Below are 23,873 nucleotides of genomic sequence, written 5' to 3' on the forward strand. Positions count from 1 at the left end.
TCTTATCTATTTCATAAGAGGTGGGGAGATGTTATTTACTACCATTAACCAGAGGGCACTAAGGGCAAGAGGAGATATTTCATTCCTGTTTTTGCTTTGTAATGGCAGGTACATTAGACAACATTGACCTCTCATGAGTTCAGAACGTGTCTGGGGACGATGAGGTAGCCCAGTGGTTAATGCGTTCGCTCATCACGCCAAAGAACCGGGTTCAATTTCCCTACAATGTGTGAAAGTCCATTTTTGGTGTCTCGTGTCGTGATATTGGTGGAATATTGCTAAAAACGACGTAAAACTAAACTCACTCACTCAGAACGTGTCTGACCAATACAAGCTGACAGGAATGGCGAGTGATAGAAGTCTTACACGTTTTGTAGCCTTACACAATCTGTTGAATCTAAACACGAAATTCCCATACCATTGAAATAATGTCACAATCTACACAATTATTGCATTGGCTTATTTGGATTTCCTTGCAAGTGCTGGTTCATAACAGGTTTCAGAAAATGTAGGATGTATTTTAAAACTCAAGGTATATTTGATCTAAGATTGCATTCATTCATTGATTCATTGAATTAATGATCATGGTGTTAACAAGGCTGGACATATGTAACAACTGCAGCCATGCGCCTTCACTACCAGTTTCACAAAGCCTTAGAAATGAAGACATACCACGTGGTTTCTGATGGGTTCATGTTCTAGGGCGTCACACAAAATGCTCCACAGATAAGCAGACTGACTGAGTTATGGTGTTTATATAATGTTTGTCTACTGAGATACCGAGTGACTGTTAAACATGGAAACCCCAGCCAGAACACACAATACTGTCTCCAAGTACGATATATGAAAATCTTTTGGGTCGAACCGTTGACCTCCGCTTATGAAACCCTATCAGGGAGTGAGAAAGCAATTTGTTGGGATCTCAACACTGAGGCTTCATGTCTTCCTAGCACATATACCAAACACTGAATTGTCACAGTGAGTGAGTTTAGTTTTACGCCACACTCAGCAATATTCCAGCTATGTGGCGGCGGTCTGTAAATAATCGAGTCTGGACCAGACAATCCAGTGATCAACAGCATGAGCATCGATCTGCGCAATTGGGAACCGATGACATGTGTCAACCAAAGTCAGCGAGCCTGACCACCCGATCCCGAATTGTCAGACAGAAAAATGAAATGCATGAATTTCATATACAATCACCACAACCTGTGTGGAACATAATCAAAAACAAGTGTAATACATGAAGCGTTTCATGACATCACTTCCAGCAAGGGTGAACATGTGAACATAACGTTATGGCTCTTTAGACATCTTCAAAACATGAGTTATACGGACATTCGGTTGAATACCAGTTACCCTCAGTTCCTGTCTGAAATGTGAACGCTAGCCCCCAGAAATAAATTAGTACATACAATTGCAAAACCTTGTAATGTTAGAAACATGTCAGCAACATCATGGCTTTAACCATCGGACTACCCCACCAATAGACTAAGGCTTAGTCTCTGAATATATATAATTTTGATAGTAACAAACAAGCCCATTTAAATTGAAAAGGAGCCCTAGGGAGACCAGAGATCCTGAACCTTGGGAAATCTAGACTTGCTTCGTTTAGGGCTTTAGCACTACAGGGAAGGCTAGGCTGTAGGGAAAATAATGTGGTTCAGGGACTGTGAGACAGACTACCCCACCCACTGTATGGCCTTGGAATTGTAATTCACTATCAGACTTGTGTTTCAAGAACATTTTAGCGCGGACACGTGATACCAAAGAAATATCTAGGCCTTGGAAGAACTTAATGTGGCAACGCAAACACAGAATATGCCACTCCTTGAAAGTAGGTTATGGTGACGTTCGACTGTAATCGTAAGATTAAGCTCAAGTACTCCGTTAATACACATGGAAAACAAGTATCGAAACATCTATGATTTGTACCCCCAAATAACCATTTATATTCATAATTATGTTTGTTTGAATGTGTTATTATTTTTACCCTTCGGTCGCACCATACATGGATTTTGTATATGCACATTACATGCCTCGATCAAAAGCGAGCATCACGTATACCCGTCATTAAGCAAATACAAAGTTCGAGTAAACTGTTCTCACAGTTCGATTAATTGGAAAATCAATTGATTTCGTTTCTTGTTACTGGTGTTAGAACCTACACCTAAACGTCACACTGCAATAAAGAAGTTGTTCATCCACATATTGTTATCCTCCTTTACTACTCAAACTTCTAAATGCCTCTCAAAGAAGTTAATTGGGTTTCGTTGTTGATAAGCAAATATGGGACCTCTCAACTGACAACTGCTCAAATATGACAAGTAATTGGAATGCAGAATGCTGACGTGTCTTGATTTTTTACGTCAAGAGGCGGTTGCACCTCCACCCTGGCCCGCCAAGAGTCCAGATCTCAGCCCCAAAGAGCATGGCCGGAACATTATGGGTCGCAGAGGACGCCAGAGAGATCCTCCAGTGCAAAATCTTGACGTACAAGTCTACCATCAAGAATGGAACACAATATCTCAACGTCAAGTTCAAAGTCTGATACAGGGAGGAAAAAGGTCAGGGGTGTTGTTGCAGTTGGCGGAGGTTACAACAGATATTGACATCTGTGCTCAGTTGTTGATTGTTGATTTCTAGAGGATTGTATGCCAGAATCTTGAATGGCCGCACTTGTTAACGTCATACGACCATAGTTATTAGCACTACAAAATGAGTCATTTGTTTTGCCATGTTTGCTACTCTAAATAACCTAGTTTTACGTCCTTTTTAACTTTATATTTGCCATTTAATTAGGGGGTCAATGCATCCGGATAGAAAGATAAATTGAGGTTTGGATAGTTCCTTTGCAATGGTAATGGTAACATATTGATACTATGAAACAGATGTTGCAATACTTTTTGTATGAGTATATTTTACCACTGCTCGCATTGGACAAGTCTGAAAGGAAACATGGCCATACTGAAATCACCAAGGGTGATATGTACCAAGTTCCACCTTCTTTGTGTTGATGATTTACGAATTATTGTTAAAACAAATGTTTCTGAAGGCTATGACTGTAACACTAGACTTGATTAAGGTGTCCAAAGGTTATCACTGTCAGATATGCAGCCATACTTAATGATACACACAATATATTGCGTACCTTTCCATACCAAATCCTTTCAGATCACCTTCTTGCTCATGCAACTGGTTTTGTCTCAACCAGAAAGGACTGAGCCTCTGAGCAATTTTAATTTTGCTGTGCTGCAAAAAAATTCCTCTTGAATGTTCAACAACACTTTGGATGATATCTTGAGATTGGAGTACTTTCTCAATGCACACCAACTTCATACAATGAAACAGCAGAGGTCTGGACACAGATGTCCATGAACTTCAACTTCAGACAGTGAGATGGAGAAATACAGTGTTCATGTACTCCCAATTCTGTGAGATGGAAAGGCTTTGCATCCAAGCACTCCCAGCATCAGACACAGAGAATGCCTCTAGTGACGTAAAATGAAAGCAATTTCTGTATGTCCAGAGTGTTAAAGTGTTTCAACATCTTTAATTGAGTCCACATTTTCAAAAACAAAAACAAACAAACAAAAGGGTCAAACTTAGGTTTATTTGACCTTTGGTACAGGAAATATCAATTCTCAATCAACATAAAATTATGAACAATATAACTTTATTACATTAACATTCTCTGTGATTGTTGGAGTAATTCTGTGAAGGATAATGCCATTCATTGGACACAACTGGGTGCTGCACTATCGCATATTGCAAAACTGAGGGTCATGATAGGGGAACCTACAATCAGTAAATATCTGTTTACACATATAGAGAATGCAAATCTACTGTCATAAACAGATGCAAACATAATATCACAGATTCCAATAAAGTTATATTTCTAATGCAATGCCCACACCACTACTTACCCTTGCAAACAAGTCAAAATCAAACCAGTCATTCAACCATTTCATTTTGTGTCCTATTCAACCAATTTTGAAGAGCTGTGAGACCTATTTCCATTTTGACATGCTTATGTCTGATGAAACAAAGGATAACGAATACAGCATGCAGTTGACCCTCCTACTGTCACTGATGTTTAGCACTCTGGTTACGGGTTGCATCATCCAGGCAGTGAGTAAACAAGTTGCCCCAATGGTATGGCACCTACTACCAACTTAACCCAAGACTGACTACTGGTAACACTGTACATGAATGAAAGGTCGCACTCCTGGCACACAGTTACAGCCATTCATTCCAGCAGCAGTTATCTCCCTGCCTTCTGCATAGCCTGAAATGGGAGATTGAAAGCAATATTTTCAGAGTGTTTTATGCTGAATCAATTGATATTTGTCAGTCTTGAAAGGAACCTTACAGGGGTGGAAATAACCCATTGCCCTATGTCCGAGTCCAGTGTTTTTTTCTGTCGGGCAAGCAAATTTGTATATCTCAGTGTACCGGTGTCCAGTTGACTTTCCAATGTTAATTATGTTGTTTATTTCAAAAATCAGCAAGAAAACGGTCGGTATAGTGGAAAAATTATCAGGGCAAGTGACATTACATGTGCCACTGTACCGGAGTACACTATCAATTTTAAAGTTATTTCCACCCCTGCCTTAAAGCAAAGCAAAAAGTTTCATGAAGGAACTTTTAAAACAAATAGGAAACTTTGTATCTTAAGTTCCAGTTCCACAAATCGATCTTAGTCCTAAGGTGATCATAATGTACATACTTCAACACAGGCTAATGATAACCTAAGGGCTGAGTTTGCTTTGTGGAGAGAGTGAGTGAGTTTGATTTTACGCCGCTTTTAGCAATATTCTAGCAATATCATGGCGGGGGACACCAGAAGTGGGCTTCACACATTGTACTCATGTGGGGATTCGAACCCTGGCCTTCAGGGTGACCACCAGGCTACTCCACCGCCCCTTACTTTGTGGAACGGGTCCCAGAGCTAAAAAGGGAACTTAAGAAGCTGCTACAGCTGATAGAGGGAACAGAATCTAAGAGGGATGAGAATCTAATAGGGTGAACATTTCATTTAATATATGGTCTGGGATCTTTAAGAAAGACACAGTGTTACATACCTTGGCCATTGCGACTCCTAGTTGAGCTGGGGACATGGTTACATCAACACCTGCTGCTCTCAGAGACTCGATCTTCTCCTCGGCACCCCCCTTACCACCAGCAATGATGGCACCAGCATGTCCCATACGACGCCCAAGGGGAGCAGTCAAACCTGCGATGAACGAAACCACTGGTTTGGCATTTGGTCCCTGGAAACAAGCAGTACAATGTGAATAACAGACCTCTACTGAAGAACTAAAAGTTAACAAACATATTGTATCTGCAACATCATGAAGAAAACATCTTGAATATATTGTTGATGTTCAACATTTTTCTCACCATCATGTTCATTCTTTTGATGAACAACATTTAAGACAAGACAAATCAAGGGTATGCAAAATTACGGAGCCATGTTCTTAAAAGATATTCACTGAAAATAAAAGGATCTAAAATATTCCAAGAAGTGTCTCGAAAATGTTGATAATGTCCTGATACTGCTAACATACTCACCCTGTTGTGTTCTTTCAGAAACTCAGCAGCTTTCTCTTCAGCTCCACCACCAATTTCTCCAATCAGGACAATACCTACAATAATAAGAGTGCGACACTGAGTGGCTATGGTTTGTGAGTTTCCTGGAGCATCACGATGGGGACACCAGACAGATGCAGACATGTTTATCATCTCGTTTACACTGCCACAAAAGTAAGCAGGGTGAGTATGGTTTATGAAATACAATTTGACCATTGGCAGCGGTTTGAAAAGTTGGTGTGAGTGGCAGCGGCAATTATTATTTCTTTGTCTGATTGCTCATTGTTAATTACAAGCAGTATACATGAAACTATCTAGTGGAGGATGTTTTATTGAACCAGGTCATTTTGTGTGTTTATCGTGCTTATCAGTCATGTGGAATGTTTACTGAAGCACCATTTTTGCATGTTTTACTGTAGCAACAAGTTTTACTGACAAATTGCTCCACAGGTTTATTTATGTCTTGGCTCAAAATAACAGCCTCTACATACTGCATGAGGTGTCATATCTTGCTAATTTGCACGAGTTGTAGAATATTGCATGCACTTGAGTTCTGGATAAAGGCAAAGTCCATACAATAATCACAATCTCAACAGAAACATCCCTACCTTCTGTGTGGGGGTCTTGTAAGAAGCACTCAAGGGTGTCCACGAAGTTTGTGCCATTGAAGGGATCCCCACCGATTCCAACACACAAGGACTGCCCAAGACCTGTCTCGGTAGTCTGGTGTACGGCTTCATATGTCAAAGTGCCAGATCGAGATACAATTCCTGAAACAAGTGATTTTGTACATATACTAAATAAACACTGACTTTGGGATCAGAATGTCTCAGGATATTTTTGACAGTGAAGACTAAGACTCCATCTCCAAAGAAATTCTTGTTCACTATAAATACATTAGTGCTGCACTGACTAACACAAGTAATGGTAAGAAAATTAGGCCAAAACCCTGGAAAAGTTATAAATCAGTAAGAAATGTAAAAAAATTGAGGATCTAGTCCCAGCATTTCAAGTTATTCTGTTAACAAGGGAGATAACTATGAAAGAGAAACCATTTCAAAGGGAAACAATTTATGAATGAATTTTGGTGTACCGGTATATTCCAGGTTATACCATACAAAATCTAACAATGCAATGCATCATTTGCAAAACATATTTTGGTATACTGGTAACAGTATGCAGTCTTACTTATCACAAAGTACAGAAACAATGACAAACTGTTGTGAAGTCAGTAGCATGAATTTCCTGCCCCCTGTGAAGACACAGTTTTGAACAGTGCTTCCAGTTGAGCAGTTCGATCCAAATTTCATCCTACAGTACATGAAATGTTTTAACCACATTCCATCACATCACTTGAGCAAGTCGAGGGCTTCATCTTGCACTGATGAATATTTACCCCCAAAATATGTTCAGGGGGCATGGTGGACGAGCTGGCTAAGGCGCCAGGCTAGTGATCCAGCGAACATGAGGTGTCGGGATTGAGCCCACCTGTGACTGGGTGTAAAAACCTTGGAGTCAACTTTATGTGCAGACTCTTTCAGTGTTGTCACAACCCCTAGTGTACAGTACACAACCCTGTGCTCTTAAAAGAACCCATGAATTCGTTGGTATATGACTAGATGGTGGCCACATGAAATATGTACAAACACCTAGTGTGTACCTCGTAAGGATGGGAAAGCCGCAAGTTGTATGATCCCCAGGGATCTGAGATTAATAATAAGACATGCCGTTGAGATTGACATCCAATGTTCTAGGGAAAAAATATGAGCACCTTGAGCATGCACTAGTGCGTGGATATGTGCGCTATATAAATATCCAATAATAAATAATAATAATGTAAGCATGACTACACCTGTCATAAGACTCTGTAAATAAACAATAAAATCTCAGTAAGTTCTATCTTTGACATAACTCGAGCTCTTTCTTTACACTGTAAAGCATCTCACCTATTCTCCCTTTCAAATGTATGTGTCCCGGCATGATTCCAATCTTAATTTCTCCGGGCTGCAAACAGGACAGTGAGGAGTCAGTTGTCACTTACATAGAATTTCAGACAAAGTAATCACTAGTGTGAGGGGAGAGAGTTTGGTGACCACTTAAAACACTATTTCAACCATATCAGAGTGTGCTAGACAAGGTGAAAGGATAAACGGGCAAGGGTGAAAATTAGACCTTGGCAAATGCTAATAAACTCCCTTATTCTGGAAGATAACTGGGTGCCAGGCTGGGTAATAACAAGTGCCATCATTAAATGCCTTTTGACATGACATGACCTGGGGATCAAATCCCTGGTATTAGTTCCTTCGCATAAGTAAAACACATCTAGACAGAGAAATACTGAAACACAGCTGACAGATCCACTTTCTTGTGGACAAGACATTTCTACCTTGATGATCCCAGGACAGTTTGGTCCGATGAGCCTGGTCTTGTTCTGTCTGACCAGCTTGTGTTTGACTCGGACCATGTCCTGTTGGGGGATGCCCTCGGTGATACACACGCATAGTGGGATCTCTGCATCGATGGCTTCAATGATGGCTGTTGCAGCATAAGGTGGGGGTACGAAAACCACTGTAGCATCTGCACCCGTCTTTTCTTGAGCCTGGTAGACCAGATGTGTGGTGTATTAAAATTACATTTGTTTGAAAACATTACAAACATAAGGGACCATTCATAATTTATGGCTTGGGGTGGAGGCTGATGATGATTTTTATGAAGAAGCATGTACAATAAGAATGACCACCCCCCACCCCATATCTTGTACAAAATCAGTGACAACCTCCACCCTACCATAATTTTTAAGCATTATTCTAAAATATTTTATGTACAAAATTGCTGACCCCCTACATCCCCAGGACCCCTTAAAATCATAATCACCTCCCCAAGCCATAAATTATGAATGGACCCTAACTTTACAGTTCTTGCATTAACAAGCTGCTGGTACAACATGGAACTAATGACATAGACAATTGATATCAAAATATGTCACCAATATGTCAAACAGTTACCATAACAATCAATGCATTCCTTATATAAATATCCTTGGTGTACAGTATCCATGGCAACACTCCCTAACCATACTGACAGGGAAGTCCGTTACTTCCCTACAAGGTTCTGGCAGAAGAAAGAAGTTCACAGAACCATTTACTTATATTTCAAAAATCAACTCATTCACATACATACACTGAGACATGGTGTTGAGCACCGACTTACCTCCTTGACACTGGCAAAGACTGGGAGTCCGAGATGGGTCTGTCCAGCCTTGGCTGGAGACACTCCACCAACCATCTGTGAGCCATACTCAATAGCCTGTTGGCTGTGGAACGTGCCCTAGAACAGGTGAAATTCTCAATCAAAGTTCATGCAAAAATATCTTTGAGACTATGCTAATTATGCTGCAAAACGTTTTTTCACCTGAACATAATACAAGGTATGATGTGAGCAAGACGATAACAACATACTAGTGTTTATCTTATACTTCTTAGCTGTTATTAGCCTTGACTTATGTTTTCATAAAGATGCTGATTCAGATACTGGAAACTGCAAAGTGAAGTATCGTCCATTGGCAGAGAAGTGACTGAAACCTTTCAAATGGGTGAGCTAGCTGGGTGTGTCACAGCTTTGATGAGTAACTCAGTTATGTCAGCAAATCATGTGGATGAAGTGATACAGAATGCTGACTGCTACCATAGTACCAACAAAGGTATAATGCTGACACATGCACATTTAAGACTATCATAGAATCCAAATAGAAGCAGATACTGACGCAAGTGACAGAACTCGGCTCAATGCATTCACCATGTTCATGAGCCTCACACTACAAAGGCATCTATGCCTGCTAATCTGACCATTATAACAGAGATCAAACTGATGCAAGCGACTATTAAACATTCAAAGAGCATCATATTGTTGTGTTTGTTTTACATAGCATTTGTGAAAATGCCAGTTACATGATGATAACAGTCAAGCATTTTGTAACAGTGCCCTGAGCTAGTAGTGAGTGAGTATGGTTTTATGCCACATTTAACAATATTCTACAGGGTTTTACGGGACATGTGATTCCTGCGTATTGGACGCAGAAATTTGATGACGTACCCCTAAATTAAAATCCAGTGAGTCCTTTGGATGCAATATAATTTTTTTCTAGGAAAGAACTTTCTGAGTTTGTAACGATATCCCATATTAACATATAAACATTCTGTTTACAATCATTATTCTAATGACATTGAAAATAACACATATTATAACATAATCATTATCAAATGGGAAGCATCCATGATCATTGATTTCATGCAAATTGATAGACTCCCAATTTTGGAAATGGACTCTTAGAATACATATGCCCTGAGTCCCCAGGACTCCAAGTTTCAAAGAGCTATGTAAAACCCTGATTCTAGCAATACCAGTGTTGGGAACACCTGAACTGGTCTTCACACACTATATCCATATGGGGACTGGAACACAGGTCTTCAGAGTGACATGTGAATGTTCATTGACAAGTCTAATATATGGATGTAGGAGTACTCCAGTGTTCAAAGTGTTTGCTCATCATGCAGAAACCCCAATTTCCCACATGGGTACAATGTATGAAGCCCATTTCTGGTGTTCCCTGTAATGATATTGCAAGAACATTGCTAAGAGCAGTGAAAAGCCCAACTCATTCACTGCCACTACGAGCTAGATATAATGCTACATATACAACTAAACAGACCCATGAGAAAAAGTTACCTGTTTGCCTGTAAAGCCCTGGCAGATAAGCTTTGTGTGGGAACCTATCAACAGGTTTTTCCGTGTTTCTGTGTACATGTGACGAACATGGCCAGGTCGTCTGAGGCCTGCAACACATACACTTACATGACAACAATGGTTTAACCAACATTCACAGAAGTCATAGCGCATGAAAAGTAACTGTTGCCTGAACTGGAAATTTAATTGCTTAGCACACATTTTAAATCAGTGTTTTTATTTTGTGATGTGTGAGACTATTGAGGTGGATTATATCAACGACAACCTTATCATGATCATATGCATGTCATACATTCTAATGAAAAGGGGGTGGGAGAGAGAGAGGGAGATTCTAAATTGTTTTGTTTGTTTTTTATCCACAAAGCATTCCAAATGTTTCAGATGTTCACAAAAACTTATCCAGACATCATGGACATGAATTAAATTAACAATAAAACTTTGTGACCAGAAGAGCAAGGTTTTCAAATGCATGCCATTATCATAATTATCTCAACGGAATGGCCCCTGACTACCTCGCAGAGTTACTGCCCCGGTATCAGCCCTCACGCTCACTGAGATCACAAAACCAAATGCTAGTGACAGTGCAAAACATCAAAACCAACTTTGGCAAAAGGTTGTTCGCTTTCAATGCAGCAATGAAGTGGAATGCACAACCGCTTGAACTCAAAACCAGCGAGTCACTAACATCTTTTAAGACTGGCCTCAAAACATTTCTTTTCAAGTGTCAATTTCCATCTTAAGAGCACAGAGCATTTACTTGTGAATGATGCGCTATATAAATGCAATTATTATTATAATTACAATACTGATAATAAAAAGATAAAAAAGAACTGCACAAAAACACTACCTTGTATTATCTCATAGCATACTTTTCACAAGCAACTATGATCATAATAATGACTAAAAATATAAGAAAGAATAGCAACATAACAACCATCTTTCATTACCTCAGGGCGTAGTTTTCACTTAACATTTATTATTTCACTGTGTGTTTTTCAAACATACCATTATCATAATACTGATATTAGTGATAAATAAATGTAAGAGAAAATCTAAAATCACCAACCTTTATTACCTCATGCACTACTTGCCATACTGCAATATTTCATTGGATTCTATCTAAAAACAATGATCTTCATTCTTCTTCGATGTTTTAGATTAAGGGACATCAAGATATGTTAAAAATAGCATTGTCAATCCTCTCGTGTTTTGCCCAGGTCATTGTGTGCCATGTTCAAGTACAAAGTCCAAAGTGCAGTGTTCACAGTAAGTAAACATTACAGAGAGTATAAAAATATAGGTGCTTCCAAAAATTGTAACTGATAACTGATGTCTGTCCTGAGAAATTGTGTGACTAATAAATTGAAAGGTGATCAAAATCTGAATAAACTGAAGTACATCTCATGACATACAGTGCAGCCAAATGTGTGTTACAAAGAAAGTAACCATTCTAAAAATCAGGCTGATGAATTTCACCAGTGAAAGAAATGCAGTCATTATCAATGATTAAACCAAATAGAAAGACCATAGTCTACAGTAGTTATAAAACACTGTGGTGCATCAATGATATACCACTCATTCCACACATGGTAATCGTTAAGGGTATGAACTATATGTTCAAAACAACTACTGTGGCTGCTAAGCCAGATATTGTCATCAGAAGTCAGAACAGCCAAGACAACATGTCAAAGCCATGAATCTTATATATTGATTGAAACTTAAAATGGGCATGTTGTGATATAATTAGACTATGCTGATAATGTAATGATAAAAAAGAACAGCATTTGTGTGATTTCCAATTCCCATTATTGTAATGATGGATATTCAAACTCTGTGACTTAAGCCACTTGTCCTTAGCACAGGATAGTAATATTTTAGCAAGTTTACCTATATATATTTATTAATTCTAAATTAAATGGAAATGCCATTTGGCGAGTAGAGTAAAAATATTTGGGCATGGATTGTTGTTCCATCACGTCCAAACTGGGGTTTATCAGCCACAAGATGATATGTTTTCGGATGTTGTACATGTTTGTACGGCAGAGTTTGCACTCACTAGAACGAGGTGAGTTGCACCTCAGACATTTTAAATACTGGGATGAATGCCATAAAGTTGTCTTTAATCAGTCAGTTTTACACATCCTACATGTGATAATCAAGAAAAAAGGGATTTTCTAAGTGTCTGAAAACCTGAGGATATATGGGCATGTTTAACATCAGTGTGTCAAATATCACAATAAATAGCAAATCACACCATCTTTTGTATGGAGCACATATTTATTGTATATGCCATTTTAATAGGATGAGAAAATGTCTTGAGCAATAAATGGGCAAAAATGACATTTATAATATTGTTTCTATGGTCACCATGTTTTGATACAGCCCAAGTATCTTACCCCTCCCAAAAATAATCCTATTTTATTCCACAATTTTATACCTACACCAAAAAACAATGATAAAATTGAGGTCGAGCCCCTACCATCTTTTTGTGTGGAAGATATTCAAGAATGGAGGTCGAAAGTCATACATAGGATGGTAAATAAAAAGCAAAGATGAAACGCGTTGAAAGAAGTTATGCATGCATACACGCCCATGAGACTACATGACGGGCTAAGATAGAAAAGGGAAGATAATTACAGCGACAATGTGGGGTTTCGCCCGGCCAGCCACACGAAATGAATATTGACGCCAATGTTCAGATTATGTTGACTGTCATAGGATAAACAACTGCATAGATTAATTTGAGCCTGTGGTTGATTATCTCCACTCTTTGACTGACTAACGGAATCTTTTCTTATTGAACCATATACGGATTCAGTAAATATTTGCATTTTTCACAGATACAGTACCGGACAACCTTGTCAGAACCTTGCATGCTGACGCCATCTTGAAAACTCCGGTCAAGGTCAACTAAATTATTCACAGCCAATCCAGAGAGATGTAACAAACGGCCTTAACTACTCGTATCCAATAGCTTTGTAGATAACGATATTTTTCAGCAAATGTGACCAATCAATACCGCGATAACACTTCGTCAATGAGAAAAGTAACATGGCCGCCGACGAAGTGAGTAAACCGAGACAGGTTTGGATTAATATTTTTGTCTAGACAATTGTTGTTTGACATATTCACACACATAGTTGAATCTGATTGTTTTCGTATATGTAAGTGAAAAGATACCACAAGCTTGATAAGATTTTTGGCCACATCTCGAAATAAACGCGACTCAAATCGACCATTTGCCAAAATTGAAAAGCCTAATGTAAATTCATTCAGTCATCTTGGGTGAAAATGTCATGATTCATCGAAACATGTGAACTTGTCAAATCTTTTATTCAGCATTTTGATATTAATGGTCTTAATGCTAAATATTATCAGATGTATCATCTTCCATGAAGAGGATCTTAAAATGCCGGTAATGGTCTGAATGAATGATCATTACAACAGGACGATTTTATAGGTATAATAAAATTATGTGAGGTAAAAGCGTGGGCATGTCTTCACCACGCAGTGTGCACATTGGATATAATGATCCATCAACACGATTATTTTCAACTTGTTTTACAGTTCTATACCGTGTGCGTGGTCTGTGTCAATATCAGCCACCAGTGATAGGTGGACACATCCAACTTGTTGGCAGTTCAGTTTGAAATAGTGTTGTGGGCAAAACAAATTGAAGTCTGTTAAGATGCACCCGCTAAGTGTGCTACTGGCTGATTCTATGTAGAAAATGGAACATTTTTCTTCATTAGAACTCACCATAAAGATGATCTCTGTCAAAGGCCACTTGTTTCTGAGGCTAGGAACCATTTTATGTGAGAATCTGTTGGATTGTTAGTTTAATAAGGTCACTGAATAGGCAATGATCACGATATAATTAATGATATTCTTTGTCATGCTTTGCTGTTCAGTTGCCAGAAACCTATGGAAACTGGTTGGAATCCTGGTTCAGACATTTCCTGGTTTCTCAGCACTGTACTCATTTATGGGTTTAACCCAAGTGGTATAAATATTTGGGTTTCCTCCCACACCAAGCAGACACGTCATTGGTGGATCCAGGGAGGGGTTCAGGGGGTTTGACATTATCTGAAAATGACTTAAGACCACACTGAAGATATTTTTTTTGCGTTGGCAGAGTCAATGGGGGGTTCAAGGGGTACCCCTGAAATTTTCATCACACCCAAATCATGCAGAGACTTTCGTTATATTGTAATATATAGGAAATGCTCAACCAAATATAGTTCTACAAAACATTTATCTTGTTAATGATAACATCTGTTAACATTTAGTGATCACGGATTTCTGTGATGGAGTAGTATATACAATGGGGGTACAAAATCATGATGGAGAGTTTGTTAAAAAACCCAGTAAACTATGGTTAACACGAGGGATCACTAATTTTAGTTTATGATAACCCTAGTTTGTTATAAGCATTTGAACTAAACCATACAGCAAGATCGAAACAACTGTTCATTCTATGGGTTAGTTCATCATGTTGATTATCATGATTATAGTGTGTCCGTCATAAGCTCTGTTTTCAGTTTGTAGTTTTTAAAGTGCTTCCTGTCATTCATGTGTAAAATAATGGATGGAAGTCTTACAAAACATTTATTTGTGCTTATTATGTTTTTATTATTAATTATTTTACTCCATATTGTTTCAAGTGGATGCATAATGCTTCCTGAGAAATGAGAAACGTAATTGATGCAGTTTGGATCTGGACACAGAGCAAACAATTCTATTTTAAAGCATTATATGTACCCTGAGTTTGATGTTTTTCTATATACATGTATCAGTAATGGTACAACAGTTACAGTGAATCTTAGATTTGTATGATACATATTTCAGGGTCACAAGATGGATAACTTGTCACGTATTCCATCAGCATCTTGTACAAAGGTGTTTGTTCAGCGGGACTACCTGGATGGCACTGGGGTCAAGTTCCAGAACAAGTTTCCTCTGGAACTGGAGGGAAAGGTGAACTGTCAAGATTCATTCCTGCAATTTAGCAGATAAATATGTACCACAAATTAGTACCTGTGAAGACCTGGGTCTTCTGCAACCTATGCTTGTAGTTAGAGGTGACTAATGGGATTGGATGACACATTGATTGATGCTCATGATGTTGATCACTGGATAGTCTAGTCCAGATTCAATTATTTACAGACCACCATCACATAGCTGGAATATTGCTGAGTGCAGCATTAAACAACAAACAAACTACTAGTTAGTGATTGAATATGTGAACATGTATAAAGTCATGACTAGACTCACAGACCTTGTTGAAGCATGTCATCTCAACCCAATTGCATGGATCAATGCTCATGATATCACTCACTGGATGATGTGGTCTAGACCTGATTATTTACAGGCTTCCATCATATAGCCAGAACATAGCTGGGAGCGGCAATAAACTGGAAATACAAACAACGTGCAGGCAAACACACTTTTACTTGTTAAATGACCGAAAGAAATCATTCCAGAATATATGGTAACAAATATGTTACCATTTGATGTTGCAGTGAGGTATATCATATATGTTTTGCTGCTTCCTTCTTTTGTCTGACATTATCTGTTCTGACCATTGTCTGTTTTGAAACTGACCCATAAGTTACGTCTTATGAAATTCATTGTCCAGGTTGACCGTGGCAGCTTTGAGCAGACCATCAACAGTTTGAACACAATGTACGCTGAGGCTGAAAGCCTGGGAGGGAGAACCTATTGTGAAAGCTGCTTTGCCTGTCTGACAGCGTATCTTGCATATCTCTGTATCGATACATATTACGAGAAGGTATTTACCATCTGTTTTTCCCAACCTCTCATTTCATAGTTGGCAGTTATTTATCTTGATGTTGAATTGTGTTGAATGTGATCAATATCATGACAGGAATATAAAGTTTGAACCCAGCTATTGATGTATCGGTGCCAAATAAACAAAATATATTGAGCTAACAAAACATTTAGATTGAATCATGTCCTAATCGTTACTCTTACCAAGGGCAATTATGTGTCATGATGTCCTGGTAGCAGTTTGGAACACCAATCACAGCAGAGTTCACATCCACAATGTAGAAGCAGTCTGTGCCTGATAAGTTTAAGTCTACCAGCCCTATTTGGCTCACAGCATTTTTTACACATTTGGTTATGTCATATGGTCAACTATTTGCCTAGCTTGTTGTACTGCCGTTTTAATGTTACAGACTCAGGATTTTGTCAAGCGTCTAAAGTTGTAGGCTAGAGACATGATAGAAGAACTGGTGAATGTTGATCATGTTGACATGTATTTTATCAATACAAATCATGTTATAATGATTGTACAAATAGAAGCTCTTCTTTGTGTGAAGGTAAAGGGAAGTAACTCCAAGAAAAGAATGTTGTTATGACTTGGCAAACGGTTGTATTTTTCAGCAGCTTATTCATAGAAGCTCCCTTAAGAAATTACCTTGTACGCCATTCCCACAGATGGAATGATTCTCAAATTTCCGTACTGTTTATGGTAATTCAGAAATTAAGGGCTACAGAAAACTCTGATATTGAGGATGCTGAGTTCTCAATCTCAATACAGATGTTTATGATATATGTTGAATAAGCTGTCAACTTTTAGGAATAAAACAGAATTTATTAATTAGTATTGTTTTTCACAAATACCTCCATGTATAATGATGGTTACTGCTCCTGGGGATTACAGTTGGTTTTATGATTACAATACACAGCATTTTTCATAACCAGATTATGTGATCTGGAGTATGAGTTGTTGTCAGGCTTCCACTTTTGTGGAAGACATGGCTGAGTGGGTTAGATAGCTGATCTTGTGTGCTGGCAATTGCATGCCTGACTCTGAAAGTGTTGGTTCAAATTTCCAAAAGTACTAGTACAGTCAAATCCAGATGAGTCGAATCTCTGGGGACCAAGTAATAAATTCGACTTATCGATGTATTCGAGGCATAGGTATGTCTATGAGGGTAGAAAAAAAGATGATCCAGTCCTAATTCCTCCGCCTAAGCATTTGTTTATCTAATGATTTCCCTATCACTAATAGGGGCACCTGATCAGTTCCAGTCTGATTAGCACAGACAGTGATTTCCGTAAAATCACTTATCTGCCTTTCGAACTCACCCGTCAAAGGTGGGAAGGTGTGAGCCGCACTGGTTTGTTAATTGGATCAGTTTGCTACACCAATCAACTTCTCATTGACTGACTTCAGCTTATGTATACAAGATTGCTGTTGTTTGAATCTCATGGGACCAAATTTTCTTCTCGAGTCATCGTGTGTATTTATGAGTCGAATTCGTGTAACCGGTATTCAAATGATGACAACTATAACAGGGAATGGTCGGGACCGACAGGTACTTCGAGTTATGCATAATGTTCGAGACACCGGCATTTGACTCATCAGGATTTGACTGTATGTGGTTTTGACTAAGAAAGTGTAATCCCAAACAAAGCATGTTATATTTACTGTGTAACGTGTGTTCATTCATAACCAATTTCAACAGCTCATTCCTATTAACTTAAAGATAATGACAGTTTTTCTTCTGTTTCAGTGTCTGAAGAAAATCAAACGTTATATTGAGACTCAGAACGAGTCTGTGTACGTCCCAAGAGGGCTGATGCTGGTGGACCCTGTGGAGAGGGGACTGAGAGTTGTATCCTTGTAGTGAATGGCTGTAGCAAGTTGATGTAGTGCTGTAGCATGCTGATGCCCCAGTGTCTGGGGACACGGGTTGCTCAGTTGTCTAATACACTAATACATCACAGTTTGGCTGGAGCTCCCTGAAATCTGTGTTCAAATTCCGTTTCACCCAGTTATGTTTCTGGGCTTGTCATTTCCATGCACATGATCAGGAGTTTCCCAAAGTGGAAAAGAAATGAGACACATGAGGATTTCCACCTGTATCAAGCTGACTCGCTGTGATATAATGGGGATGTTGTTCAAAATAGTGTTAATCCCCACTCACTCACTCACTCACTCACTCACTCACTCACTCACTCACTCACCTCACTCACTCACTCTCTCACTCTCTCTCTCTCTCTCTCTCTCACTCACTCACTCACTCTCTCACTCTCTCTCTCTCTCACTCTCTCTCGCTCTCTCTCTCTCTCTCTCTCTCTCTCACTCACTCACTCACTCACACTCTCTCTCACTCACTCACTCACTCACTATGGTTCCAGCCTCTCTCATCAACTTTCTAATCATTAACAGACTTTCTCTGTAAGTTAAAGAGAACAAATATAGATTCATGTCTCTTTTTATGTCATGTTTTTCTTTAAAGAATTCCTCTCAGTTTCATAGCCCGTGTCTGATGTGTAATCTGCTACAAATGTCCTTAACTCAACCACAGCTGGAGATCTGTGTCCTGAGTGAAAACAACCACCGATGATCTGACAGCTGCAGGCATATCGTTCATCTTTGACTTCATCCTCTGCGTCATCACCTTCATCAGTCTTCAGGTCCTGCTGTAACACTGCTGTCTGTTCTCTGCCTGGATCAGACATCAACTACAGACTCACTGGAAATCCACCTGCATGTCATAAGGGGGATCACTGTAACCCACAGTGCCACAACTTGGGCAGAGTTATGTCCCTTAGGTGCCCGAATGTGTTGGCTCTAGGTTGGAATCCTAACTTCACCATGACTTACCATTTGTTACCTCATGCCTGTGTTTATGGTTTCATCATAGTGATAAACATTTAAGACCTGCTTAAAAGCTGTCTAACTCAATAAACTGACACACTTTTCTATGACTGAGTGGAGGTAACTTGCCATTTCACTCATTTCGTTTTAACATGTAATTAAGTTGAAATATTACTGCTTAAAGACCTGCTATCAAGGAGATCAGTCTAAGCAATAGATTTTAATCAAGGATCAAATTATGAAGAAATATCTTGTGAATTGAATTGAATATAAAAGATATATGAAAAAGACTATTTGTATGTATTTGAAATAGTGAATGTCTAGCAGTGTATGAAATTAACCAGTTCTTGAATACATGCAGGATTGGAGCTACAGAGAACATGTTGAAAAATATGATGAAATATTTTACGCAAAAAATCTCGGGTAATGATAAAAGAAATCCATCACCTTATTTCCAGCCATCCTGATATATCAGTTTAGTCAAGAAAGCCTTCTTCACAATCACAAGTAAGGACTTAAGGTGTGGTTCTTTGACTTGGTTTATATATTTTCTATATATAAAACATAGGCATGATTTGGTCAGTGATGAAAAATGTTGGGGTTTTTAATTTTAAATATGTTTACTTTTAGTGGTCACAAAATAGAATACTTGGTAGGGTTGGAACAAATAGGGAGGAAACCGTGGTAACTGTTATTAAAGGATACTCTCTTTTATCAGCTTTTATGCCATACCAGTGATACTGTATTTGTTTCATTGGATGGTCTTGGCAGGAAAATAAAAAGGACTGCTCATCATTTTGATTTTATTCCACATTTGTAAAATGTAGTGTCATAAACTGTTAACTGTGGACCATAAATCAATTTCTTTTAAGAAAACCTGTTTCAACTAAACTGTTAATGCATATTTCTTTTAATGCATTCTCAAACAAGGGAAGGCATCTTGGCTGTGTAATAGCACCTGTTGACTTGATTCAAATAAGCTTAGATTGTTAGTGCTGTAGCCTAGTTCCCCCTTACATGTATGATGGAGATTTGCAGTATCTTGTATGAAAGTCATTTGTCTTTGTTGACCCATGTTTGGCGAATGAGCGACCAAAATGACTTGTTCATACATGTTCATCCCAACTACACAGAACAATGGTCATTATGTCAATCACTCCAATGTGTGGCCCAGGCTTAATAACTTATGGACTGATATCATTGAACTGATATATTGCTGAGTACGGTTTTAGACAACAGACAAACAATCAACTGCAGTAAGCTTGGATAGACAGGTATGTTTCTGACCAAACACAGATATAACAAAGCTGAACAACACTGGATGTTTTTTTGTTTTTTTATGCACAGGTGCCTGAGAATCAAGTCTCGTGTTTCTTCTTGTGCAAAATTTTTGCCATGGTCACTTTGGATTCAGTTTTGTTTACGTAGAGCAATAGATATAATTGCGACTGTATTCACTAGTTACTCTGCATCATCAACCATCTCCATCACCTGCTACTTAGATGCAGTTGTATTGCTCACTGTCCATACATTTCACATACACATGAATCATGGGTCATCTGGAAGTGCCATTGATTGGAAAAGTCACCATTGATACATCAACTTAAAAGTATAACAATGCATCAATTGATATGATAATAGGTTTGTGTTCCATTAAAAATGAGTAACTTAGTATATAGACCTACAATGAATAGGGGCGGTGGGGTAGCTCAGTGGTTAAAGCGTTCGCTCGTCAGTCCGAAGACCCGGGTTCGATTCCCCACATGGGTACAACGTGTGAAGCCCATTTCTGGTGTCCCCCGCTGTGATATTGCTGGAATATTGCTAAAAGCAGCGTAAAACCATACTCACTCACTCACTCACTACAATTAATAAAGTTAATGCTCAATATGAACTAGGCTGATCTTTAATTGTTTCATATTGAATTATGTTTTTTCATTGTTTATTTTGTTCAGGGAAATCATATATATATATAATAGGGATGCCACAATACATTGATATATTTTCTAAGACGATACAATGATCGATACATTCAAAACTGTATCAATATTTACTTTTGAAAGTATCGGTTTAAATATGTTTATGTATCGTTTACATTTTGCAATTGTATCATGTTTTTTTATGTTATGAGAGTTATAAATGAAAATTTTAACAATGATGGGAAATTAGAAATTTTTAATCTCTCAGAATACAAAATATTGATCTTTTCATGGACAGTTAGAAAATATAAATTATTAATGTTCAAAATATAACTAAATTTATGCATTAATGCCGCGAAAATAGGTATCGGGATACATATCGAATCGTGACATGGGTATTGTGATACGTATCGATTCATGAAACTTATGTATCGTGACATCCCTAATATATAATGCTTCTGTGTCCATGAATATTTAAAATCTGTTATAAAGTGGTATCCATACAACAACAATATTACAAATCTGTTGATGTCATGATTACCAATGAAATCTCTGAGGTGAATCAGTCTTGTATGTATGATGCTTTAGATCACATATGTTAGTGCATTATTTTTAGTCTCAAGTGGGGGCGATGGGGTAGCCTAGTGGTTAAAGCGTTGGCTCGTCACGGCGAAGACCCGGGTTTGAATCCCCACATGGGTACATTGTGTGAAGCCCATTTCTGGTGTCCCCCGCCGTGATGTTGCTGGAATATTGCTAAAAAGCGGCGTAAAACTAAACTCACTCAGTCAGTCAGTCTCAAGTGACTCATTTCACTGAGGGGCGGTGGGGTAGCCTCGTGGTTAAAGCGTTCTTTTTCGTCACGCCAAAGACCCGGGTTCGATTCCCACATGGATACAATGTGTGAAGCCCATTTCTGGTATCCCCTGCCGTGATATTGTTGGAATATTGCTAAAAGCGACATAAAACCATACTCACTCCTCACCCACTCTCTCATTTCACTGAATTTTTGTATTATCACAAGAAACCTCCTTTGAGATAGAAAGTTTTTCTTCTTCTTTTTCACTTTTATGCTTATTTCTGAAAAGGGATTGTACTTTGAGATACTGTTTGGTTTAAGACTGATAGTCAGTTGCAGAGTTTTCATTAAGGTTAAATTGAAGTAAACCTGCACTTGAGAAAACTGAGCGGAACTACCACATCTAGCCAAGCTTCTAGTCATGCTGACCCCACACTGTTGTTCCAGGAAGATGTATTAGGATAACAATGAAAGGGAGGTAATCTCCGTGCCAACTGTATTTTAAACCAGTTATGTCATTGTATCATATGCTGAGTCAACTATAGACACAATGAAATGAGTAAAATATCTACCCCGGTACATATACTGTTGAAATTATTAAATGGGATGGTAGTCAGTGAACATTCACATTAATTCATTTCTAATATATGGATACTGATGTCCAATCCATCAGTTCACAGTACAAGGTATGTTGTTTATCAAATATGGCTGTATTTCAAGCTTATATTATTGTCTTGCAGTGCTTGTGTTGTTAAAGTCGCCATCCCTATCACAATATTCATATCTACATATTGAATGTAACATACCAATGTATTATGCCATATGTTAATGTTTATTGTATATGATATACATAACATAACAATGTATTATGCCATATGTTAATGTTTATTGTATATGATATACATATATATACAGTGTTAACCCTTAATGTTGTGGTTATTGGTACATGATTTGAAAAGGTTTGACAACAGTGTATTCAAAGTCGTATCTGGTGCAAGATCTTGTCTTTGTGACACCATCCTTGATTGTCTTGCAGTTATATATGTCTCCATTCTGTAAAGAAATATACCCTTGTCACCATATTTTTTAAGTCAAATTGTAATCACTGTTTTAGAAAGCTGTCCACTGAAATGGCACTTATGAGTAGAGACATCCTGGCAATAATGTAACTTCCTGAACCAATACCTGGTCAAGGGTTTGGGGTGGGATGATGATGATGATGATTGTCATGAGAAGCATCTACAATGTGATTGGGTCCCCCCCCCCCCCTAAAATTAAAAAAATTATGGACAAAGTAAGTGACCCCCCTGCATGTCATGTTCAAAAGCAATGGCCCTCCCTCCCCTTCCCATAATTTTTAAGCATAATTTTTAAACATTTTTATGTACAAAATTGCTGACCCCTCTTAGTGCATGTGTACAGAATTGATGACCTCCCCAGAACAAAATGGGTGAAAATCATTTCCTTTCTTTCCACCACCCCCAACTACCCCCCCCAACTACCCCCACCCCAGCCATAAATTATGAACGGCCCCTAATGGCCACTGGTTCCAAGATATGACAGTGAAGCTCATTTCTGGTGTCCCCCGCCGTAATATTGCTGGAATATTGCTAAAAGCGGCATAAAACCATATTGACTCACCCCAAGATATGACATGTCAGAATGTAGATATTATACGCTTGATAATTAAGGATGTTGAGTCTGATACTATTGTCATCGAAAGTGAATGTTGAAGCTTTACTTTATGCATATATAATCACTAACAATCAGGGTACAAATATGAAGATCTCTTATCAGAGGATGCTTAGATATGACAACAGATACTGCTTAACTGAAAGATGAATGGATTTCTGAGAATTCTAAATCAATGTAAGAGTCTGTATCCAGAGACTGGATCAGTAGACTGGATTCAATCAGTAGATTGGTAAAGCAATTTAATCTCACTTCTTTGTCATGAATATACCCCTCAGAACAGCACCCTGTAATCCAACTTTTGTACATGTAATTTAATGATTGTCAGGCTGGATGCCTTGGTTGATGGATCATTTTGCCTGTCAGTTATGTCTGATGGAGGCTAAATAATGTACAGGACACAGTTATACGACTGTAATAGCACTGATTGTTGCTTTAAACCACCAACAAGAAATCATTTTCCCCTCAAAGAAGTGAAGGACCACCTTTAATT

General features: G+C 38.4%; 2 protein-coding genes across 3 annotated transcripts; one reads left to right on the forward strand and one right to left on the reverse strand.

Moving 5' to 3' along the window:
* Nucleotides 1-3,594: 3,594 nt before the first annotated feature.
* On the reverse strand, nt 3,595-13,294 carry LOC124267545 (succinate--CoA ligase [ADP/GDP-forming] subunit alpha, mitochondrial-like). Its single transcript, XM_046702470.1, has 9 exons — nt 13,185-13,294; nt 10,318-10,424; nt 8,803-8,919; nt 7,979-8,191; nt 7,539-7,596; nt 6,201-6,362; nt 5,575-5,648; nt 5,085-5,273; nt 3,595-4,288 (listed from the first exon to the last, which is right to left on the reverse strand). Exons 1-9 carry the CDS (start codon nt 13,219-13,221, stop codon nt 4,265-4,267), a joined length of 981 nt encoding a protein of 326 aa, XP_046558426.1. The 5' UTR covers nt 13,222-13,294; the 3' UTR covers nt 3,595-4,264.
* A 22-nt stretch (nt 13,295-13,316) lies between these two features.
* On the forward strand, nt 13,317-20,569 carry LOC124267546 (golgin subfamily A member 7-like). Of its 2 annotated transcripts, none has more exons than XM_046702472.1 (5): nt 13,317-13,401; nt 15,184-15,312; nt 15,974-16,126; nt 17,880-17,981; nt 18,678-20,569. In XM_046702472.1, exons 1-5 carry the CDS (start codon nt 13,387-13,389, stop codon nt 18,714-18,716), a joined length of 438 nt encoding a protein of 145 aa, XP_046558428.1. In that variant the 5' UTR covers nt 13,317-13,386; the 3' UTR covers nt 18,717-20,569. The 2 variants fall into 2 exon arrangements, with proteins under 2 accessions (XP_046558428.1, XP_046558427.1); XM_046702471.1 differs by having other exon boundaries at nt 13,378-13,419.
* Nucleotides 20,570-23,873: the final 3,304 nt, after the last annotated feature.

The sequence above is a fragment of the Haliotis rubra genome, unplaced genomic scaffold, assembly GCF_003918875.1.
Source record: "Haliotis rubra isolate DU_JTF1 unplaced genomic scaffold, ASM391887v1 Scf132, whole genome shotgun sequence".
Classification (NCBI taxonomy): domain Eukaryota; kingdom Metazoa; phylum Mollusca; class Gastropoda; order Lepetellida; family Haliotidae; genus Haliotis; species Haliotis rubra.